Source organism: Culex quinquefasciatus, chromosome 1 (assembly GCF_015732765.1).
Source record: "Culex quinquefasciatus strain JHB chromosome 1, VPISU_Cqui_1.0_pri_paternal, whole genome shotgun sequence".
Lineage (NCBI taxonomy): Eukaryota > Metazoa > Arthropoda > Insecta > Diptera > Culicidae > Culex > Culex quinquefasciatus.
In genome coordinates, this window is record NC_051861.1 from 36,419,425 (window position 1) to 36,444,907 (window position 25,483).

The window sequence follows — 25,483 nt, forward strand, 5'->3', positions numbered from 1 at the left end:
TCCAAATTTATAAAAATATTTCGATCATTTGATATGGATATTGTGAAAAACCGATCGTTTGATATCCATATTGAAAAAAAAACTGAAATTTTGAGTGTTTTTTTTTTTTCGAAAATGTATAGTTTTTTTTGATTTTTTTTTGTATTTTTAAAAAAATGATACTATATTCGATTGTATGAAAAACCTCAATCATTTGATACCCATATTGAAATAACTGAAATTTTTTCAAAAATACGTGGTTTTTAAGTATTTTTAAAAAATGTTGTTATTAGATAAGAAATGTTTAAAAAAAATCCGATTTTTTTGGAGAAACATTGCATTTTTAAAATACAGGAAAATACGTATTTTTGGGAAAACTTTCCTGTAATTATAAGTGCAATCTATAGCTGATGTCATTCCGATTCCAAAATACTATAATTTTTGATGTTAGTATGATTTTTTTATAAGATTATAGCCAATGTCTCCCATTGACCCAAAATCCCATAAGCTCTGTACTTCAATTAAGCACTGCACGTTAAGATTTAGAGCTTTGGTGTTTTCGGGACAAATGATCAGGGTCAATAGGGGCATCTTTTGGTATGGTGGACATTAGGGTGGTCCAAATTTTAGGGTGGTTCAGAATTTTTATTTTGGGGGGATGACGAGACAGCGCTTTAGTGTCTTCAGAAAAGTTTTAGAGAACACCATTCTGAGCAACTTTGCTGAAGAGCACAAAGCTCTATCTTCAAACGAGAAGTTTCTAGAGCCATTTTTGTAAATTGGGTTGAGGTGTTTATGAAAAAATGAGTTATTTGAATTTATTAACTCAGGCTTATGTCGTAGCGAGATGGTGTCTTCTAGACATTTGTAGATCTTATCAAAACACACATTTATCTTCCAAGAGAGCGAAAATTTGACCTTTTAAACAAAAGTTATAGCCAAAATACGACGAAAAAGACGCAATTTTGAAATGTGAATAACTTGAAAAGGTGGTGAAGTTTGACCTAGCTCTTAAAAGCATCTGAAAGTACACATTCTAGAGTACATTTGCTGAAAATATCTCGGAGGTCTTTTTTGTTTAACTCATTCAATCTCAATTAGAAAATGAGCATTTTTATATCCTTTTTTGCCCATAACTTTTGATAGAATTGACCAAAATTCGTTTTTCAAGCATGAAAATGTTCATTTTGACAAGCTCTACAATTGTCTAGAAGGGCCCAAAAATGTACAAAATGATCTAGTGGTTGTAAAAGAAGAAACGCGTTTAAGCTGAAATATTTGAGGAATAAATTTAATTAACCTTCCTACGGTATTGGGGTCCTTTTCGGCCTTTTTGAAAATTTAATTTGCCATAACTTTTGATATATACATGCTAAAGCCTTGAAACTTTCTGACATTAAATTTATAGTATAAATACACATTTCACAAAACAAACAAACCTTGGACGACCCCTAGGGGAGCGTCCATAAAAAAAGTTACTTTAAAGGTATTGGGGTCCTTTTCGACCCCAAACTTTAAAAAATCATCAAAAATCCAGTTTTTGACCGATTCCGGTTCTTTTGGTCACAAACGAAAGCTTAGAACGTCCCCTTTTCTAAACCGACCTGGAAAACCGGATTTGGTCACTGTGGCCACCGGGAATCGGCTACAACCGAAAAAGGACCTTTTTGAGACACCAACTTTGACGACCTGTATCTCCGGCAAATTTCAACCACTCAGGATGCTCCGGGTTGCATTCGACAGGTATTTACCTGTACTTTGACCACAAATATTAATATCAGGGCCAGGTGACCTACCGGTTCCGGAAATCCGGAACATCCGAAAAGTTCATGTTTTACTGTTTTTCACATATATGTGATACCAATACTCTCATGATAGTTGAAATTGATCCATAAAACTTACTTAAAACACAATACACGATTGCCAGAGCCACTCTGGAGTGTTAGTGGCCACTTCCGGGTAACCTGGAACCGGTTCCCGGGTACCCAATGAACGGCCAACTTGACTTTTTTGGTGAAAACCCATCATGTTGCACATCAAACTCCATGAAATTGAAAGGTATGTCCATATTTGGTAATGCCGTTGTTCGCTGAGCCATCCTGGCCAATTTGGAACCGGTTACCGGTGGCCCCTCGGGGACACTTCCGGAATATGAGAGAAACCCTATCATCCGACATATCAAACTTCATGGAATTGAAAGAAATGTCAATTTACGGTCATGCCGTTGTTCGCTGACCCATTCTGGCCAATCTGGAGCCGGTTACCGGTGGCCCCTTGGGGACACTTCCGGAATATGAGAGAAACACTATCATCCGACATATCAAACTTCATGAAATTGAAAGATATATCAATCTACGGTCATGCTGTTGTTCGCTGACCCATTCTGGCCAATCTGGAACCGGTTACCGGTGGCCCCTTGGGGACACTTCCGGAATATGAGAGAAACACTATCATCCGACATATCAAACTTCATGAAATTGAAAGATATGTCAATTTACGGTCATGCTGTTGTTCGCTGACCCATTCTGGCCAATCTGGAACCGGTTACCGGTGGCCCCTTGGGGACACTCTCGGAATATGAGAGAAACCCTATCATCCGACATATCAAACTTTATGAAATTGAAAGACATGTCAATCTACGGCCATGCCGTTGTTCGCTGATCCATTTTGGAAATGGTTCCCGGTGGCCCCTTGGGGACAATCCCGGAATATGAGAGAAACCCTATCATCCGACATATCAAACTTTATGAAATTGATAGATATGTCAAGTTTCGGTCATGCCATTCTTTGCTTATGCATTCTGGCAATTCTGGAACAGGTTTCCGGTGGCTCCTTGGGGACACTCCCGGAATATGAGAGAAACCCTATTATCCGACGAATCAAACTTCATGAAATTCATGGATATGTCAACCAAAGGACCTCGGGGCCTCGTGGCGCGGTGGTTAGCGGCTTCGGCTGCCGATCCCTAAGTTGCTATGAGTCGCGGGTTCGATTCCCGCCTTATCCTCCTGGCCTTCTATCGGATGGGGAAGTAAAACGTCGGTCCATTTGCGTAAAAGAGGTTTTGGGTGACTCACCACACATAACCTTCGGACGCCTAGAAATGAGCAGAAACTTGCAACAGAGCCCACAAAAGACCCGGGGGTCGTTAAAGTGGATTGCTTTGCTTTTTTTCAACCAAAGGTCAGCGAACAATTGCATGACCGTAGATTGACGTAGTTTTCAATTTCATGAAGTTTGATATGTCTGATGGTAGGGTAACTTTCATATTCCGGAAGTGTCCATAAGGGGCCACAGGTAACCGGTTCCAAATTGGCCAGGATGTGTCAGCAAACAACAGCATGGCCGTAGATTGACATATCTTTCAATTTCATGATTTTTGATAGGTTTTTTCTCATATTTCGGAAGTGTCCATAAGGGGCCACAGGTAACCGGTTCCGTGATGGCCAGAATGGGTTAGCGAACAACGGCATGACCGTAAATTGACATATCTTTCAATTTCATGAAGTTTGATATGTCGGATGATGGGTTTCTCTCATATTCCGAGAGTGTCCCCAAGGGGCAAAGGGCCACCGGTAACCGGTTCCAAATTGGCCAGGATGGGTCAGCAAACAACAGCATTAGCGTAGATTGACATATCTTTCAATTTCATGAAGTTTGATATGTCGGATGATAGGGTTTCTCTCATATTCCGGAAGTGTCCCCAAGGGGCCACCGGTAACCGGCTCCAGATTGGCCAGAATGGGTCAGCGAACAACGGCATGACCGTAAATTGACATTTCTTTCAATTCCATGAAGTTTGATATGTCGGATGGTAGGGTTTCTCTCATATTCCGGAAGTGTCGCCGAGGGGCCACCGGTAACCGGTTCCAAATTGGCCAGGATGGCTCAGCGAACAACGGCATTACCAAGTATCGACATACCTTTCAATTTCATGGAGTTTGATGTGCAACATGATGGGTTTTCACCAAAAAAAGTTAAGTTGGCCGTTCATTGGGTACCCGGGAACCGGTTCCAGGTTACCCGGAAGTGGCCACTAACACTCCAGAGTGGTTCTGGCAATCGTGTATTGTGTTTTAAGTAAGTTTTATGGATCAATTTCAACTATCATGAGAGTATTGGTATCACATATATGGGACTATCCATAAACCACGTGGACACTTTTTGGGAATCTCAACCCCCTCGTGGACAATTATCCATACAAAAAAACTTTTTGGTATGGAGCGTGGACAATCGCCATACCCCCTTAAAGTGTCCACGTGGTTTATGGATGGTCCCTATGTGAAAAACAGTAAAACATGAACTTTTCGGATGTTCCGGATTTCCGGAACCGGTAGGTCACCTGGCCCTGATATTAATATTTGTGGTCAAAGTACAGGTAAATACCTGTCGAATGCAACCCGGAGCATCCTGATTGGTTGAAATTTGCCGGAGATACAGGTCGTCAAAGTTGGTGTCTCAAAAAGATCCTTTTTCGGTTGTAGCCGATTCCCGGTGGCCACAGTGACCAAATCCAGTTTTCCAGGTCGGTTTCGGAAAGGGGACGTTCTAAGCTTTCGTTTGTGACCAAAAGAACCGGAATCGGTCAAAAACTGGATTTTTGATGATTTTTTAAAGTTTGGGGTCGAAAAGGACCCCAATACCTTATGTGTGATTTTTTTTAATACCAAGGGAAGGTTAAATCATTGCATGGCAATATCTCAGCCACTGACTGTAACTTGAAAAAGGTGCAATTTATCAAAAATTCAATAACGTATTTTTTGATTGCAAATTTTATTTTACATCTAAAAATGAAGTTGACAATTTTTTATGACAAAAGTTCCGATTTTTTTTTAAATTAGAGTTAATTCAAAGTTAATAACTCGGTCGCAGATTGTTTGCCCGTTCTGGAAATTTCTGAAAAATTAGCACTGGGGACATTAAAAAAAATACCATGCATCATTTTTTTTTCTGTGTAGTCCCTATTCATACCTACAACTTTGCCGAAGACACCAAATCGATCAAAAAATTCCTTCAAAAGATACAGATTTTTTTCATTTTCATTCATCATTTTTGTATGGAGAGCTGCGAAAGTTGTATGGAAAATTATATAAACAAACTCGTAATGAAAAATGGCTTCGATGGGCATACCGAGACCGTGGTGTAGGGGTAAGCGTGGTTGCCTCTCACCCAGTCGGCCTGGGTTCGGTCCCAGAAGGTCCCGGTGGCATTTTTCGCGACGAGATTTTTTTCTGACCACGCCTTCCGTCGGACGGGGAGGTAAATGTTGGCCCCGGTCTAAGCTAGAGGGTTAGGTCGTTAGCGCTCAGTCCAGGTGTAGGAGTCGTCTCCCTGGGTCCACATGCAATCGGTGGAGTCACTGGTAGGCAGTTGCATTTTAGGCCAAAATTGAGTTTAGAACGCCATTTTGTGCAGCTCACAATGCCTCACCTTTTGGCATTTACAGATCCCTTAAATTCGATTTCAATCCTGAGAACGAAGTTCGAAAAAACTCCTTGCATTTTTGTCACTTTACATATGAAAGTAGTTTCAATCTTGTCGTGCTATCTTGTCACTCCCTGAAAATTGATGTAAGTGCGACAACTGGCCAAAGGGATTTCAGGTCAGAACGCGTTTGACGCACGTACAAGTTAGACTAGTTTAAACAATTGTAATTATAACTCGGGACTCCAGCAACCAACTTCCACCAAACTTCAGGACAATTCACATAATGGTCAGTCAAACAAAACGTGTTTGTTATTGTTTACATTGCGTGCTTTCGTTTTTGTTCATTCAAGGTCAAACATTAAAACGCGTTTTTCTCGGAATGTCGAAATGGCGGGTGCGACAAGATAGCACGACGACGTCGAGATGTTATTTTTTCCCGAAACTAATTTTTCCAGCAAGTTTCAACTGTGTTGACATGTGTGGTTGGTCTAGTCTAGGGTTTATTAATATAATTATTCTAATAAATTGTGGTTAAAGAGCACCTCTCCTTACGGCTCAATTCTTCTTGCCCACACATTGTTACTGCGAACTCCTAAAATAAGTCAAAATCTTCTTTCATGAAAGCTTTCACCACATCTCAGCCTGCAGCTTGCAAATTTGTAGACATGCATTAATCCCAAGCAAAAGCCTAATCCGCCTTTGTTCTTGCAACGTTCACACAAACCACAAATTTCGCCCGAATCACAGTCCTTACGTCCCCCGAAAATCTGTTGATTAAGGCGACATGCCGAGCCGGCTCGCACAAATTACTTGAGGCGCATATGCAATTTTCTTGAAAAACTGCATCCAATACCCGATAAGCGAAACCGATCGATGAAAAGACCATTCCCCCCCCCTCGGAAGTGTGGACCTGCAACTCCTCATCAATCATTCCGCACCCGGGTCGGGGAAAGAACTTTTGGCCGAAAACTAATCTTAGAGGATAACGTAGATTCTTTGGACGTTTTCTCTCTGCTTTATCTTGATGAGATTGGCCAAATATGGCATCTTCTCGCACAAATTTCACCAGTCGATGATGGTGGTGGTGGTGGTTTGGATCCCGAAATCGGAACATTGTTGGAGGTTCACGGAGGGGTGTTGGCCAGCTCATTCCAGGATTTACGTCGACGTCCGAGTCCGATGCTTCTCTCGTCTCACATGCGATGATGCCGGTTGCCATAGGTCTTCCTTATCCGATCCGGTTCTCCCAGAACGACGACGACGACGTCTTCCAAACCAACGAACGTTTCAGCCTCTCCACTCTGCCACCGCTACATCACTCAAAGCCTAATGCATTCCGGTTTGCTGGACAAGGGTCCTTCTGTGTTCTAGAAAATATTCTCAAGCGCTAAAATTGCATCTAGCCGTCCCCTCATTCCAAGTCCAAGACCAACCTCCCGCCATCACAATCAACATCATCATCGTCGTCCTGGCGTCCAACTTTCGAAACGAAACGTGGTCGGAGCGGTACCTCCCCCCAACACCAACTCCCAACTCTTGCACTGCGAGCGTCACACGCAATCTCTAATGCAATGGTCAGCGCACAGGAACCTTTGTTTGGAGGAGTGAGGACCACCCAGCTCGAGTAACGTACACTTCTTAACGCTTGCAAAACCCGGCGTCTCCACCGGCAGGTTCGTTTTCGAAACGCAACCGACGCCTCATTCCATCATCCTCCGTCGTGCACGGGTACGATCTTGGAGCCGAGATGGGCCAAGAGGTTCGCGCTGGCGAGGAAACAGTTTGGTGGAGAAGATTTTTCAGTGCTACCATCAGTAGTGGAGCAGTTCTCTGAGATTGCGGTCATTAGATTTTTTTTTTGTATTTTTTAATCCAGCTGAAACTTTTTTGGTGCCTTCGGTATGTCCAAAGAAGCCATTTTGCATCATTCGTTTGTCCATACAAAAACGATGTATGAAAATTCAAAAATCTGTATCTTTTGAAGGAATTTTTTGGTCGATTTGGTGTCTTCGGCAAAGTTGTAGGTATGGATAAGGACTACACTGAAAAAATGATACACGGTAAAAAAATTGGTAACTTTTAATTTATTTTGATTTATTTTTTACTTGCTATCACTAAAACTTGATAGGCATAAAAACACTAATTTTATTTTTTTGTATTTTTTCATATGTTTTGTATTTTTTCATATGTTTTAGAGGACATCAAATGCCAACTTATCAGAAATTTCCAGAACGGGCAAAAAATCTTTAACCGAGTTATAATTTTTTGAATCAATACAGATTTTTTCAAAAAATCGAAATACTGGTCGCAAAATTTTTACAACTTCATTATTCGATGTACCAACGAATTCACAAAGGAAAGTGTTAGCTCTGCCGAGCTTCGGTGACCCATTTCTACGCAGGCTAGCCGTGCGCGAGGTACCTCAGCTTGAATCGACAAGCCCAGCCCTGAAGAACGTTTGCATCAATCGGATTCAAACGTTATTTAGAACTTCCGTATGTTTGTTAAATGGACAAAGACCCAGCACGTATTTAGTAAGCAGATTTTTAAATTTGTGTTTCGGATGGATCTCAACAAATTTCAGCTGACTTCTTTTAAAGATGTAGTTCCCGAACATAATCAGCTCCTCTTACCCTGCCTCTTTGTCGGTTGATAGAAAACATATAAAATACCAGATTTCACATCTTACAGTGATTTTTTTTCTTAACTAGATCATGTAAACAAAAAAAAACAACGCAGAATTTGTCACCAGAAACCAGTTCTTTTCATTCCTCCAGTTCCTCGTCTTGTCGCGTTTTCGTCACTTCCTTCTTGAGCCCCAAAAAATCATCATTGGAGTGCCGGAACTAATCAGCACTCCAAAACGTCCCTGAGCTCTTCTCGTTGAAACATAATAAAACTACATTTTCAAATTTGTATCATCAAGTTAAGCAAAGCAAAAAACAAGCAACAAAGACTCCACATTTTCCTTTTCCTCTATCTTGTCAAAACCACTTTTTACCAGTTTTTTTTTCATTTTCACAAATTCAATAAGCATTTAGAGGCAGCGATTGGCAGAGTTCGTTCGTTCGTATACACGTGCAGTGATTTTTTAACTTTAACGCAACGAAACAGCAATATTTGAAATGTGTAAAACAAATGTAAACATCACGATCACTCGTTTGACAATTTAGCCCTCAAGAAACGTAGCACTCGCGTACCACTGTCTTCGATCTATGGCTCTGCGTACCGCTATCATCAAACTGGCTTGCTTTTCCTGTCATGGCAACTAAAACATTTATCACAAGCCAACATTATTTTTACAATTTTCTACGCATATCACTTAATTTTTATTTAAATTAAACTTTTCCTTGCTAGCAAAACTTCTTCTTTAACAGATCTTGAAAGTTTTTTCTCAATCCGTAGCAAAATTCACCACCAATTCAATCAAAAATTCGGAGCACACTTCACAACAAACTTGTTGCCACCACAGACAAAGAGCCTTCTTATACGGTAAATTAACATCATTCCACAAAAAGTCTTCTATTTTTTCACATTTAACCCTCTAACACCTGTAGTTGCACCAATGCTCCATAATTCTTTTACTTGAAATTGTAATTTCTTTAGAACTAGGTATTCCGCTTGAATGTCAGGAATTCCCGGGAAATTTACAAATTTCCGGAGAAACGGGAAATACTTTTAGTTGGGAAATCCCGGGAATTCCCGAGAATTTTTTTCCCGGGACGGGAAATTGGACGCTCTAGTTTTGCGTCACACGAGTGTTAAAAAACAGTCAACTTTACTCTTTTCCAACTTTAACACACAACATAGGGAAAATTCTCACATGTTTGGGAGGTTAAGCACTAACTCCATTCAATTGGTGGAAACTTGCTTGCTCACCTCCAATTGAGGTATCTATCACTTAATATCAGTTGAAAACGCTCTTTTTGAGCTGTAATTAAACGTCAAAATGCAGATATGTCAAGATGCTTTCATGGTTGTGTAACATAAATGCCAAATATAGCAACGGATTACGAAAAGTTCATTTTGAAGTTTATTCAGACTTAAATGTAACATGCTTGTAGAACTGCAAACATTTGCAGACATGATGTTTCATTTCAGTTTGCTAAACATGATAACATAGTAGATTTGACCTTTGGCTTCGGCTGGGATTTCTCGTAAACAAGTTGTTTGTGTAGTTTGCCTTCGTGTTTTAAAAACCGAGAAAGAACATGTTGACGAAACAAGCACAGATAGTTCGAAAAATAGAAACAGCTTATGTTCAAGAGAAGTTTTAGCAAACTATTAGTGAACTTGGTAAAAACTAGATGACCGCAGACTTCTAATTGACGTTTAGGCCTGCTCATTCAACATAACCCCTCGTGGAAAGAAACAGACGCGCGCCCGGACTTGACATTTGGAGTGATCGAGGGTTCGATACTTGCCGTGAGGATTCTTCATCAAAAAGGAAAACTGAAAATGCAGCCACCGGGGGAACCAGCAGCAGAGTATATAGCTGCAAGCGATGTTGATTAGTACTCAAAAATTGATAAAAAATGTCTCCAAAAGCATAATAATGAAATTGAATGATTTTTTTGGTAGATATTTTTATTATTCATCGTATCCCTGTCAAAACTGATAAATCACAAAACTAGTAGTTAAAGTATCGTAAAGTGACATTACTCACAAATACAGTTTAAAATAAAGAAAAATATATTTAGAGCGAATACTTGGGACGTATATTATGAAAAGCCTCTGTAAATTTCTTGTCTGCCACGATATGTTCTTGGACGGTTCTCAAAACGTTTGCCTAACACCCTCCTGAATCTGAAAGACAGAATGTTGTTAAACGGTTCTAACGACGTTTTCCAACCCGGTTCAGAATCTTATAGTCAAGAGTTCTTATGACATGTTTATCAAACGTTCTCTATGCAAGGATGATTTGCATTTGCAAAACTAACTTAAACCACGCACATTTCTGACGGATAAAGAGATGTTCAACAACAGAAAAACGTGCGCTTTTTCCAGCGTTCAAGAGTCCTCAGGGACGTTGGGAAAACATAGTAAACGAGTTCAACAAGCAGTTCGGAAATCTCTTAACGAATAAAGTGTGCTACTTGGGTACAGTTATCGAAATGACAGTTGAAACGGTTTGTTATAACAAAGTTATATAATGGAGTTATAAAACTTTCACGAAACAAACAAATATTTAAAACTTTGATTTAAATTCCAGTCACTGTTTGAGTCAAGTTCTTTAGCTCACTGCTGTATAACAAAGCTGACAGCAGCATATTCGGAACACCCACAACATCAGAACACTTTTGAGGTAATTTGTCAATAGGATGCAAAATGCAACTTTTCTGTCGATCCTGCTATTTTCTGGACCTTTATTTGGACATTCTCTTGCTATTTCACTAGTAAAAGTAGAACTTTTCAAGCAAAAACCTGCCTTTCAAGACTATTTTGTCCAGAGCTAAGCAATTCTCTACGAAATCGGTCTTTTTTTTGTAATTTTAATGTTTGCATTTTTTAATCCGGTATGCCCAAAAAAGCCATTTTGCATCATTAGATTCTCCATATAATTTTCCATACAAATTTGGCAGCTGTCCATACAAAAATGATTTATGAAAATTCAAAAATCTGTATCTTTTGAAGGAATTTTTTGATCGTTTTGATGTATTCGGCAAAATTGTAGGTATGGATATGGACTACACTGATAAAAATGATACACGGTAAAACAATTTTTGGTGATTTTTTATTTAACTTTTTGTCACTAAAACTTGATTTGCAAAAAAAAAAACACTATTTTTAATTTTTTGTTATTTTTTGATAGGTTTTAGAGGACATTTGAAATGCCAACTTTTCAAAAATTTCAATAATTTTAAATCAAGACTAACATTTTAAAAGGGCAAAAACTTCAATATTACGCCCTTTTGAAATGTTTGTCTTGGTTTAAAAAAAAATAAAAGATTTTTTTCGAAGAGATCGGAAAATTTCACGAATGTTTCATATTTTCACATTGTAAATCGGACCATTAGTTGCTGAGATATCGACATTAGAAAATAGTGGGCTGTTAGGGTGAGACTTAGAAAACATCATTTTTTTCTGTTTCTAAACACTTGCATGGCAATATCTCAGCAGGGTCGTATCAACAAAATTCAAAAAAGCAAAATATAGAGAATTTTCTCAGCTTTTCAAAAATATTTTTTTTAAAAGGTGGCAAACATGTGCACTAATTTGAAAAAATTAAAAACTGCGACTATTTTCAAAAAAGTCACCTAAAAATGGATTAAACTTGAAAACGGTGCACTTTATCAAAATTTCACTGAAGTACTTTTTGATTGTAAATTTGATTTTACATCGAAAAATGAAGTTGAAAAATTTTTACGACCTAGGAGAAATATACCCATTTTAATCACCCTAAGCCGTTCGATCAATTCTAATCACTTTTGCAGTTTTCGGCTATTAAATCAACATTTTTTGATTTATCAACAATGGAGAGTTGCTTGCTCACTTTTACTTGAGCTATTTGTTACTTCGAAACAGTCAAAAACTTTTTATGAAAGCTGTAATTCATGACCAAAGTGCTGATAGGCCGATAATAGAAATTGGCTGAGAAAGGATATATTTCCCCTATATTTCGATTTTTTGAAAAAATCAGTGATTAAAAAATTTATAACTTGGTCAAAGATTTTTTGCACACCTGGAAATTTCTGAAAAGTTGGCATTTGATGTCCTCTAAAACATTACAAAAAATGAAAAAAATTAAAAATAGTGTTTTTTTGCAAATCAAGTTTTAGTGACAAAAAGTTAAATAAAAAGTAACATTTTTTTTTTATCTTGTATCATTTTTTTTCAGTTTAGTCCATATCCATACCTACAACTTTGCCGAAGACACCAAATCGATCAAAAATTTCCTTTAAAAGATACAGATTTTTGAATTTTCATAAATCATTTTTGTATGGACAGCTGCCAAATGTGTATGGAAAATTATATGGAGAATTTAATTATGCAAAATTGCTTCTTTGAGCATACCGAAGGCACCAAAAAAGTTTCAGTTGGATTAAAAAATACAAAAAAAATGGAATGATCGAAATCTGAGAGAACTGCTCAGCTGCAAATCACTGCCTCCAAATTGCCTGTTCCACGATTGTGGGATGTTAACTGATATTTTCACAAAAAAAGTTATCAGACCATTCATTAAACATTATTAAGCATGAGTTTTATTGTTTTCAGAAAGTGCAGTCATTATTTTGTAAAAAACAAATAATCTTGGAGAGAAAAAAACAGTTTCTTTAAACATTTTTTTTTTTGTTGAATCTCTTGTTGGCTAGCACAGTGTTGTCAATTACATTTGTACAACTAACTCTAATAACTTGCATCTTGTTCTGACAAGTTATACAACAGAAAAAAGGCCGATCGGTTATACAACCAGTTAGGAAATACGTTTATCTGTCAAAGTGTGTTGCTTGGGATACATGTCAATTGGAAATATTACGCAATGCATGTACAATTTTGTAAACATAAAATATTTCTCTATAAAAGTGCCAATAATTTCTAACTAGTTTAAACATTCTCCACTCTATCCTAGTTTTCTCTCAGGCGCACCATCACCCGCTGCCCATCAGTGTGTAGTGTGCCCATTCCTGCCAGCAGCAGTTTTCTAGTGCTGGTCAGCCGGAACCACCCTCCTTCCCTCGAGTCGTCCCGGTGCCTTTTCGCACTGGGCCCCCTTCCTCGTAAGATAGACGTCTTTGGCCCCGGCCAGCCTTGCCCATACGATGACCAACGCCGTGTGTGTGTGCATGTATATTTTCTCATTTTCCTTCCTAGATTTTATATTAAAATATAATACATAAAGACAAAAACCGAAAACTTGCAGGAGGGTGGCCAGAGTGGTCAGGGGGTGGTAACTGGACCCAAGATGAAGAAGGAAGGTGGCCTCACAACCTCAGCGATGGCAGAGATGAGAAATTTTAGAACGAACTTTTTCAATAAATAGTCAAAATTTCCCAAAATCTTCCAACACTGCCTTCAAATCTGAGATCGACCACACGGGAACACCCGGAACCCGACGACCAAAGGTAGGAATGTGACGCGAAACTAGCTTCTGGTGCATATCCTTAGCAGAAGAAGAGAACCGACTGCCCAGCAGCAGCAGGACTAAAAATCCATTTGCCTTCTTGCTGGGATGCTGGGCGCTTCTTTGCCGGATGACCAACGATGGGGTACACGTTTGCATATGAGCAGCAGCATTGGAGTGGGGGGGAGTTTGAGGTTTGGGAACCGCACAAAAGTTAGCCTGCAGAAGAAGGTTATTTTAAGAGTAGCTGGAAAATACAAAACTGTAGGGAATCCTGCGTCTCCATGGCGGTGGCCGCAGGATACGAGTGCAAGTTGCAAGTCCATGGTGATGTTTGGATTTCGCTGGAAGTTTAGTTTCCAGGATGAACGCATTCTGCACAATCTGTAACTGACTCGCTTATTCTTTGCTTTCTTGCTTTCTTGCTTTCTTACTGTCTTACTTTCTCGCTTTCTTGCTTTCTTGCTTTCTTGCTTTCTTGCTTTCTTGCTTTCTTACTTTCTTGCTTTCTTGCTTTCTCGCTTTCTCGCTTTCTTGCTTTCTTGCTTTCTTGCTTTCTTGCTTTCTTGCTTTCTTGCTTTCTTGCTTTCTTGCTTTCTTGCTTTCTTGCTTTCTTGCTTTCTTGCTTTCTTGCTTTCTTGCTTTCTTGCTTTCTTGCTTTCTTGCTTTCTTGCTTTCTTGCTTTCTTGCTTTCTTGCTTTCTTGCTTTCTTGCTTTCTTGCTTTCTTGTTTTCTTGCTTGCTAGCTTTCAGGTTTTCTTGCTTTCTTGCTCTTTTTTGCTCTTTCTTGCTCTTTCTTGCTCTTTCTTGCTCTTTCTTGCTCTTTCTTGTTTTTTTGCTTTTTCCTTTTTGCTTTTTGCTTTTTGCTTTTTGCTTTTTGCTTTTTGCTTTTTGCTTTTTGCTTTTTGCTTTTTGCTTTTTGCTTTTTGCTTTTGCTTTTTGCTTTTTTTTTTTTTGCTTTTTGCTTTTTTTTGCTTTTTGCTTTTTGCTTTTTGCTTTTGCTTTTTTTTTTTTTTTTTTGCTTTTGCTTTTTTTTTTGCTTTTGCTTTTTTTTTTTGCTTTTGCTTTTTGCTTTTGCTTTTTGCTTTTTTTTTTTTTTGCTTTTGCTTTTGCTTTTGCTTTTTGCTTTTGCTTTTTGCTTTTTTTTTTTGCTTTTTTTTTTTGCTTTTTGCTTTTTGCTTTTTTTTTTTTTTTGCTTTTTGCTTTTGCTTTTTTTTTTGCTTTTGCTTTGCTTTTTGCTTTTGCTTTTTGCTTTTTTTTTTTTTTGTTTTTTTTGCTTTTTTTTTTTTGCTTTTTGCTTTTTGCTTTTTTTTTTGCTTTTTGCTTTTTTTTTTTTGCTTTTGCTTTTTTTTTTTTTTTTGCTTTTTTTTTTTTGCTTTTTGCTTTTTTTTTTTTGCTTTTTGCTTTTTTTTGCTTTTTGCTTTTTGCTTTTGCTTTTGCTTTTGCTTTTTTTTTGCTTTTGCTTTTTGCTTTTTTTTTGCTTTTGCTTTTGCTTTTGCTTTTTGCTTTTTGCTTTTTTTTTTGCTTTTTTTTTTTTTTGCTTTTGCTTTTGCTTTTTGCTTTTTGCTTTTGCTTTTGCTTTTGCTTTTTTTTTTGCTTTTGCTTTTTGCTTTTGCTTTTTGCTTTTTGCTTTTTGCTTTTTGCTTTTGCTTTTTGCTTTTGCTTTTTTTTGCTTTTTGCTTTTTGCTTTTGCTTTTTGCTTTTGCTTTTTGCTTTTTGTTTTTTTTTTTTTGCTTTTGCTTTTGCTTTTGCTTTTGCTTTTGCTTTTGCTTTTGCTTTTTGCTTTTGCTTTTGCTTTTGCTTTTTGTTTTTGCTTTTGCTTTTTGCTTTTGCTTTTTGCTTTTGCTTTTGCTTTTGCTTTTTTTTTTTGCTTTTTGCTTTTGCTTTTTGCTTTTTTTTTTTTTTTTGCTTTTGCTTTTGCTTTTTGCTTTTTGCTTTTTTTTTTTTTTTTTTGCTTTTTGCTTTTGCTTTTTGCTTTTTGCTTTTTTTTTTTTTTTTTTTTGCTTTTTGCTTTTGCTTTTGCTTTTTTTTTGCTTTTGCTTTTGCTTTTTGCTTTTTGCTTTTAGCTTTTTGCTTTTGCTTTTGCTTTAGCTTTTGCTTTTGCTTTTTGCTTTTTGCTTTTTGCTTTTGCTTTTTGCTTTTGCTTTTGCTTTTGCTTTTTGCTTTTTTTTTTTTTTTGCTTTTGCTTTTTGCTTTTTGCTTTTTGCTTTTTGCTTTTTGCTTTTGCTTTTTGCTTTTTGCTTTTGCTTTTTGCTTTTTTTTTTGCTTTTTGCTTTTTGCTTTTGCTTTTGCTTTTTGCTTTTTGCTTTTTTTTTTTTTTTTTTGCTTTTTTTTTGCTTTTTGCTTTTTTTTTTGCTTTTGCTTTTTGCTTTTGCTTTTTGCTTTTTGCTTTTGCTTTTGCTTTTGCTTTTGCTTTTTGCTTTTTGCTTTTTTTTTTTTTTGCTTTTTTTTGCTTTTTGCTTTTGCTTTTTTTTTTTGCTTTTTTTTGCTTTTTGCTTTTGCTTTTGCTTTTTTTTGCTTTTTGCTTTTGCTTTTTGCTTTTGCTTTTGCTTTTTGCTTTTGCTTTTGCTTTTTGTTTTTGCTTTTTTTTTTTTTTTTTTTTGCTTTTTGCTTTTGTTTTTGCTTTTTGCTTTTGCTTTTTGCTTTTTGCTTTTGCTTTTTGCTTTTTTTTTTTTGCTTTTGCTTTTTGCTTTTGCTTTTTGCTTTTTGCTTTTTTTTTTTTTTTTTTTTTTTTTTTTTTTTTTTTTTTTTGCTTTTGCTTTTTGCTTTTTGCTTTTTGCTTTTTGCTTTTTGCTTTTTGCTTTTTGCTTTTTGCTTTTTGCTTTTTGCTTTTTGCTTTTTGCTTTTTGCTTTTTGCTATTGTTTTTAGTTTTTAGTACAATCGCACACTATTCAGATTTCCTCCCTTTAATTTAACTCAGCTCATGTTCCTTTACCCTCCAAAAAAGCTGCACACAAAACCGCCAGCAGACAAAGTCCAATTCAAAAACGATGCTGTCCCACTCCCTTCTTAGGTCGCTCAGACGACAACGCTGACCAATTTCCCCGTCGTCTGCTCGAACCACTTTACCACCACGTGCTAGCGCGCGATCTTACCCATATCCTTTAAGCTAAGAGGATTCAGACCAGAACACCGGCCAGCATCCTCCTCTAGCTCTGCGACATCTCTGACTGAACTGAAGAGTCTGTAGGGAGGAGAAGAAACAAACTTTCCAATCAAACAGCAGCCTCTAATGTTGTTATAACCTGAGGTATTGTTGAGTCCTGAACAGTCAGAACAAATTGTACCTCCTTCATCCCAGCTCCCCAGCGCTGCACCGTTGCCCGTAACGGTGCTCGCTGTCCGAAACGTCGTCGTGAAGAAGACAGCACATCGAAACCGATTTACGAAACTGGACATGTGGGACGGACGGACTCGTAGTGGATTTCCCGGGGACCACACATCCTTTCGCGGACCGTCGTCGTCGCGCTTCTCGCGCACCATGGCTCATCTGCATCCAATTTTCTGACCGTCGTCGTCGTCGTCCTGCAAGTCGTTGCACAACTTTTCCGCAAACTCTACAACGGAGAAACGACCACCCCCTTGCATCATCCTTCTTGGGATTGTTATGTGGAAATAGCGCGCGCAACCAAATCCCACCACCCCCTTGATGAGGAGACTGGGGCAACGAATGACCAAACCGTCAACCAACTGTCCGACAGCAACGTCTGGGAAAAGAAGGAGGACGTCGCTGCCGCCGCTTCCTTATGTGTGTGTGGCCCAGGCCTCTCGGAGTCACTCTTATTAATGCCACGCCATCGCACGATGTTCGGGGTTTCGAGGTGGTCCAAGGAGGCTGGAATCGGGTTGGTCGAGTAGGCGACGCGGTGCGGTTGACAAGACGGACGGATGTCCCGAGGAGCGTGAGATAACTAGAAAGGGATCAAGAAATGGCGAAAATTGATAAATCTTTAAATCGTCAAGTCTTGAAGTCGTCAAGACTTGAAGTCGTCAAGACTTGAAGTCGTCAAGACTTGAATTCGTCAAGACTTGAAGTCGTCAAGTCTTGAAGTCGTCAAGTCTTGAAGTCGTCAAGACTTGAAGTCGTCAAGACTTGAAGTCGTCAAGATTTGAAGTCGTCAAAACTTGAAGTCGTTTAGTCTTGAAGTCGTCAAGTCTTGAAGTCGTCAAGTCTTGAAGTCGTCAAGTCTTGAAGTCGTCAAACCTTGAAATCGTCAAGACTTGAAGTCGTCAAGACTTGAAGTCGTCAAGTCGTCAAGTCTTGAAGTCGTCAAGTCTTGAAGTCGTCAAGTCTTGAAGTCGTCAAGTCTTGAAGTGGTCAAATCTTGAAGTCGTCAAGACTTGAAATCGTCAAGTCATGAAGTCGTCAAGTCTTGAAGTCGTCAAGTCGTCAAGTCGTCAAGTCGTCAAGTCGTCAAGTCGTCAAGTCGTCAAGTCGTCAAGTCGTCAAGTCGTCAAGTCGCCAAGTCGTCAAGTCGTCAAGTCACCAAGTCGTCCAGTCACCAAGTCGTCAAGTCACCAAGTCGTCAAGTCTTGAAGTCGTCAGGTCGTCAAGTCGTCAAGTCTTGAAGTCGTCAAGTCTTGAAGTCATCAAGTCTTGAAGAGCCAAGTCGTCAAGTCGTCAAGTCACCAATTCATCAAGTCGTCAAGTCGTCAAGTCGTCAAGTCGTCAAGTCGTCAAGTCGTCAAGTCGTCAAGTCTTCATGTCGTCAAGTCGTCAAGTCGTCAAGTCGTCAAGTCACCAAGTCCTCAAGTCTTGAAGTCGTCAGGTCGTCAAGTCGTCAAGTCAACAAGTCGTCAAGTCGTCAAGTCATCAAGTCATCAAGTCGTCAAGTCGTCAAGTCAGCAATTCATCAAGTCGTCAAGTCAACAAGTCGTCAAGTCATCAAGTCGTCAAGTCGTCAAGTCGTCAAATCGTCAAGTTGTTCAAATGTAATGCTTTTCTTGCATATTTTCAGCACCCTCCAGTATTGCAGTTTCTGTTTTCATTTTCGGGTCTCCTAAAGTATTTCTAAGCTATCATTTTTAAAACGACTTTCTCAGCCAAAACAAACAAAAGCATCCGTTACGGTATCCCGCGGCACTCGGACTAAAATACATTCAACCAATCTAACCCTTTCTCGTCATTTTACCATGCAACGGCAAACGGAGCATATCTACAGGAGTTTCGTCCGAGTTTTCTCCTCGGACATAATCATCGTCGCCGCCGTAGACGTCTTTTCGCAACGGACGCCACCCTCGGTTCCGACCATTCCGGAACGACGAAGTCAAGTAAGCGCCCCTGCTGGTGTCCATTTCGCCGTTGCACATCTTCCTCAAACTTCTGCTACTGCTACTAACTGGCCACCCGCCGCACGCGCCACTGCCCTCTCGGAATCAAAGGCAAGAGGAAAAATATTATTTGTTGTGATGTACATGCATGTTCAGGAAAAATATCCCCCACCTCCCCCTATAGGAAGCGCCCAACTCCAAAAGTCCGAGGCATAACTTCCCAACGGGATGAGGCCCTTCCAATGAGACTCCAAAGTCGACCGAGCGGACACGGTCAAAGCGCACTTTCTTTTGCCTGACGGATCTCGTCCTGGTGGCTTCTCGGACGGCGTCGTCAACCGGCCAGCGGTTGGTGTGTTTATCTCTGCGCCCGTCTCCAGAGTGGGAGACCCAGGACTCGCCGCACATGGAGATTTGCTTCTTGTCGGGTGGGGGTCATGGGCGTTACCGAGGTGAAGTTGTGGCGATTTATAAAATTTAATTTTTGGCTTAAAAATGAATTGTTTCAAGTACATCAAATTTTCAATTTCCGCAGAGTTATCATACTAAAACTAAACAAACACTAGTTTCAGTAACTCAGTAATTTTTGAGTAGGCCAAACACACGGATGTCAATCCAAAATGGGAACACACACTTAACTACAAATGCGCAATTCGCTGAGATTTCGGCCATCCGATTTGTTTGCATTTTGTTTTTATCTGGCTGAAAATTTTGGAGGCCTTTTTTAGCACAGCGAAGCCATTGTGCAAAATCAGTTTTTCAATTTGGCAGCTGTCTAAAATCTCAGTCGACCCCGTAGTCGCTGGTCGGCAGTTGGATTCGCAATCCACAGGTCTTCGGTTCGAATCCTGGATGGAACCAAGTGAAAACAAAAAATGTTTGAGTGCTCTCTATCAAACGCACACTTTTTTATTATTTCTTTTTTCAATCGTTTCTGTTGTTTCTTCTCTTCAAAAAATTCGAGACTGGGTGAAACAGCTTTGAAAAAAAGTGAGACCGTTGCAAAAAGCAGGGCTACGGAGTCGGGTCATATTACAAGCGACTCCGACTCCGACTCCGACTCTGGCTTTCTGGGATTAGCCGACTCCGACTCCAACTCCGGCCCACCAATTCTAGCCGATTCCGACTCCAGCTTTCAAAAAATGGTTGGCTCCGACTCCGACTCCACATATTTTTAAATATTTCAAAAGTTAGTTTACTATTATTTCGAAAAATTGATAAATAGGATTATTTAAAAACTCTTTAAGTGGAAAAAAAAACAGGAAAAAAGTTTCAAGTTGCACAAGTTTAAGACGTTATAGAAACAGAAATAAAAAAACGCTAGTTTTGAGGGCATTTTCAGAAGAACAGTTTGGTAAGTAAATTTGGATTTATTTACTTAACCTCAAATTTTCATTAAATTGATTAAAAGCTAAAATATTAAATTGTTATTTTTTTAATGATCATTAAAAGAAAGCTGGCCTTAATGATTGATTTAACATATAAATTCAATTTGCTCATTTATAAGAAGCACAGTGACTATCATAGGTGACTATAGTCACCTTGTATTTTTAAATAACAATTTTAAACGAAACTATTTTTAAAGCCCCATTGAAATTTTTAAGACGTACATGGACATCACGCCAAGACTGAAGAAGTTTATTATTACAAATCAATGTATCTAAAAAAATCTTCGTGGTAGGAATGCTTAAGGCGTCCTTTTCAAATATCCGTGACCTAGAAAATATTTTAACTCGGAATTTTGGATTTAATTGAATTTTAAATTTTTTATATGTTTCAAAGGAGGCGCGCGATACTTCTTGCAACTTCACCTAAAATGAAGCTTTATGAATGGTCGTGCGCCTTCATGAAAATATATGAAAAAAACTTAGAATTGGATAAAAAACAAAAATCCACAGGGTAAATATTTTCTAGGTCACGGATATTTTTTTATCTTGAAATCCTGTCCTATCCTGAAATCTTGAGATTTGTTCAACGATAATTTGCAACAATATCAAAAAAGTTTGCCTAAGGATCAACAAAGTTATAAACAAAATGCGCATGTTGAGTTCCATGTAATAGATTGTTATAATCGTTGAATATTTGTTGGAAGAGTGAGTGATTTTTTTGTTTTCTATTTCCATAAATAGTGATTATTATTTATATTTTTTTATGTACCTCGTAACTTTTTTCCTGAACATTGATTTACTTAAAACCACCAAGACATTCGCTATCGGAGTATAAGATGACTATGTGTGTACTTTTTCAGAAAGAACTAGATTAAATTTGGTCAAATTTAAGTTTAAATTGTAAATATTGGCAAAACGATTCAGTCAAAAATCAATGAAATATTTCTGACTACAAAAAATAAAAAAAATACATAATATTTGTTGAATTGAAGATAACAGCGACTCCGACTCCAACTCCGGGTAATCAGAAATTTTTAGCTCCGACTCGAACTCCGGAACTTTCGGACCGAGCCACGTAGCCCAGTGGTAACGCTTCCGCCTCGTAAGCGGTAGATCGGGGTTCAAATCCCGGCTCGGACCAACACAACTGGTGATCTTTTCCCTTCTGGAATCGATTGCTTAGTAGAGGGAAGGTAGTGTATCGTCACAAACTGGACCTTATCACGACACCTTAGGGAGGCGACCTATGGAATGTTAACATTAACCTTAACATGTTAACATTAAGTTGAGAATGAAACTGCCACTGAATCCGCTTTGTAAATGCCGGCCCCGATACTCTTCAAGGGTGTTCCCCTCAGGAACAGGGAAAGATTTACTTTTACTCGAACTCCGACTCCAGCTAATAAAATTTAGCCGACTCCAGCTCCGGCTCCGACTCCAGTTGTTCGAGTTTTTACGACTCCGACTCCAGGCTTCCCAAAAAGACCCGACTCCACCGACTCCGACTCCGACTCCACAGCCCTGGTTTTAAGTATTAAAATTCAGTTTTGACCAATTCCTTATATATTTGTTTTATTTTATCAATATCGTGTTCCTCGGAAAAATTACAGAATAATCAATGTAAACCTCAAACTAAAATAAACTATTGGCGAGATACAGCAATTTTCAGGAAAAAATTTTGATTTTGAACAGCACTCGGAAGTATATGGTGTACTTTTCAACAAAAAGGGATGAATCCCGCATTTCGGATTTGAAATTCAAAGGACAGAGTGCTGCGCAAAATCAAACTTTTTTCAGCAAAATTGCTGTATCTCACCAATAGTTTATTTTAGTTTGAGTTTCACATTGATTATTATGTAAAATTGTCCGGGAAACATGATGGTGGTAAAATAAAACAAATGAAAATATAAGGAATTGGTCAAAACTGAATTTAAACGTTTAAATATAATATAAGTGGGCATTTGAGGGTTACAATTTTATTTTTATCGAATTCCTTGGACAATTTTCTATAAAATGCAACCTCAAGAATGTCTTTTGCTCAAATAGTTGCAAAGTTATGATTTAAAGGAAAAAAAATATTTAGAAAATCATCAAAAAAGAGGGCGGTGCCAAAATAGAGGGATGGTCCAATCAGCACCAAACTTGGGATTTCTGTTAACTATCGAAAGATGAACCCTCCCTCCAAGTTTGGTCCAAATCGGTGAAGGTCGAGTCATAAACATAATCTCGAGTCATAAACATATATCTTGATTCAGAAAGAAATCGAAGATAACTTTCAAAACTGTGATTGTTTGATATATTTTATTTTGGTTCCGATTGTATTGTAATTGTTTTTGTCGCTTGCATATGAATACATTATAACATTAATATTCAAAGTTCATTGGTCGTTGCAAGTTTTTTAAAGTAATTTCCTCAACACAACAATATACTTGAAAAAATCAATGAGGCTTGATAAAATATATTGAAATTTTGAAATATTTTACAAAATATTTTGAAATGTTTTTAAAAAGAAACAAAATTAGGAAAATGCAGAAGAATATTCATATAAATCAAATTGTTTTCAATTGGTTATTCATCGATTTTTTCAAACAATTAAACAATTTTAATCACAATAACATTTTAAAAAGAAAAACTTTAATTTGAAGAAAATACAGTGAAAATATTTGATTTCGGTTCGGTTTTCTTCAGCCTTCGATTGGAATGGGTCGTCAAAATTAAAACGTCAAAAGACTTGGCGCGTTTGTTTTTTGATGGCGCTTGCTAATTATTTACATGATTCGGGATTATTTAAGTGAGTGACCAACTAACGTGCAAAAGAACATGTTGCCGAAAGTTGGGGGCAGTTTTGTATCGAAAGCGCCGTGAAAAAGTAAGCGAAAGTGAAAAGTTGTTTTTGGCGATATTCATTAAGCGGTTGAGGGTTTCTCGCGTGTGTCACTGTGTGTGCGAACAAAATGATGAGAAATGGTCTCGCAAAATATAAATTATGATCAAAAGTGCATTAAATTTGATCTTTTTGGTCAGTAAGTGGCATATATTTGCGTGCTTACTTGAGGCGGTTCTGTTGCTGGTAAGTTTATAGCCTAAAAAGTATTTTTGGAGTTTTAATCAAGCATCAAACTCTCCATATGACGAAGATAGGTGTTTGATTGGGAAGGGTATATTTCCCCTACGTTTGAATTGAGAAACAATATGCAACTCGTTACAAAATTCGAATTATTCATATTAATGAAGTAGTAGTCATATTAGTCATATTACACCCACAGTTGGGCAGCGCCACCCGAGAGAATAAAGAACACGATCTGATAGTATAAAGGTACTATGAACGGACACAGAGGATAAATCCCGAGATTGACGAGAGAGTTATTCTCATGGGTTTATTTTCAAAACAGTTCATCAACCAAAAAAAAAGTGCCGATATCGAGACTCGAACCCAAGTCCTATGCAACCAAATTTCGATGACTATGGTCATCGGCAAGGTCATTTGGCAATATAAGCTATTCAATGGGATGAACTGTTTCAATGAACAAATGAACACAATTTCGTGTTGGTTCATCCGCGAGAGGTTTATTCTTGCATTAAATTTTCTCTCGGTTTTCTACTTTGGGTGTCATAATTAATTTATATGATAAGGAATCAAAATTAATTTAAAATATGTACCTACTCAAAATCATTCTATTTCCCCACCAATGCCATGCCATCTCATCCTGCTGACCATCGCCAACGACGACGCCGACGACGATGAGAACGTTTGTTCTGCTGATGGCATTGGCGACTACGACGACGAGGGCTATTATAAAACGACCATGGTAAACTTTCTTCCAGCAAAACCCATCTCTGCATTGGTCAGAGTTGCATCCACCCTACCCCACACATACACACACGTGGATGAGTGTATGTCCTCCCAACCTCCCTCTCTTAAATATATGGCCCAGCTGACCACCACTTCTTCCTCCGTAGACCGTTGTTGCGTCGGCTTGCCGGACCTTCTTCCGTGGAGACTTTGACGAGGTGAAGTTGGTGGCGTCCTGGCCCAAGATGAAGAAGAGTGCATCGAGATTGCATTTCGCTTCCCCGACGACGGTGTCCAACGGTCCAGGTCAGGTCCCCAAAAAGGAAGAATTCTCCGCACAAGATGTGGGCAGATTGGAGAAATTGGTACTCGTCCTGCTGCTGCTGTTGAGGAGTGCATCATGGAACACGATGAGTCCGGTCAAGATATGCAAGACGCACTCGACGACGACGGTGAACCTCCGGGGTCCGAGAGGTGCCTAATTCGACGGAGGTTGGGGTGGGGGGGGGGAAGGGACTTGATTAAAGAAGTTTGGTCAACCGGCTATGCTCTGGTTGTTTTTCACCCGACGACATTTGGCCAAATAAGGATGCGTCGTCGTCGTCGTACATGCGTCACCTTCATCTTCCGGAATGGTCCTCTGGAGATGGTTCGGTAGGCATACTCCCGATGCCTACCGGCACACGGGCGAACGGAACGTCAAGTGCGGAACCGGTGCAATTTACAGAAGGCTTTGCTCGTCTTGTTGGGAAGAATCTAGTAGAAGGTACTTGTTTTCTGTTTATCGATCGAATTTCTGGGGATTTGAGCGCTTTGAGATCTAATCCGCATCTGGAATTGTACAAATCTTTAGATTTTTAATAGCAGTTTATTCTTGCTTGTATACGTCATCCATAAAGTACGTCACGCTCTAGTGGGGGGGGGGGGAGAGGGGGTTTCCACAAGCGTGACAAAGTGTGACAAGGGGGGAGGGGGATGTAAGGACGTGACGTCACGCTAGACTATTTCTTGAATACTGAAAAAACAGTCAAAGAATATATTTAAAAAAAGATCAATGTTTGATAAACTTTACTCATAAATCAAACACGATACAAAATTCCAAGAAACAGTTTTTTTGATGATCGAATCATCAGATTTTCATTAAAAAAAAATAAAGTGATTTTTATCACTACAACATTCAACAAAATAATAATGCATCCTAAAACCTGTAAAAATTGAAAACTTTCTCGAATTAAAAATTAAAAAATATTTTTTAAAGGTTTAAAATGGATGAAAATAACCATATTTGTGTATGTTTCTCTTGTGAAATTGTCTCAGAAACACGAATATGATAAAATTATCACCAGAAAATGGGATCTAAGGGGTCCCTAGAAAAAAATTTTACAAACAAAAAAATCACTAAAAGTAAAAGTGTCTATTTAATTTGTTAAACTGCCTTACCCAAAGCGTTCTCAGTCTCAAATGGTAGTCCCAAATGTCCCCTATAAGCTGCAGGTCGAACCGATGGAAAACTTTTTTATGTGAGCTTGAAAATTATGCTATTTTACCACTTAAATGCCAATA

The 25,483-nt window shown here is 38.5% G+C and overlaps 1 protein-coding gene across 1 annotated transcript; it reads right to left on the reverse strand.

The window, feature by feature from the left end:
* Positions 1–15,293: 15,293 nt before the first annotated feature.
* Positions 15,294–15,683, reverse strand: LOC119769515 (the record flags this gene model as incomplete). The annotated part of the gene is made up of 2 exons (XM_038262279.1): positions 15,294–15,353; positions 15,636–15,683. Coding segments are annotated over 2 exons (108 nt in total), but the record flags the coding sequence as incomplete, so codon positions are not given.
* Positions 15,684–25,483: the final 9,800 nt, after the last annotated feature.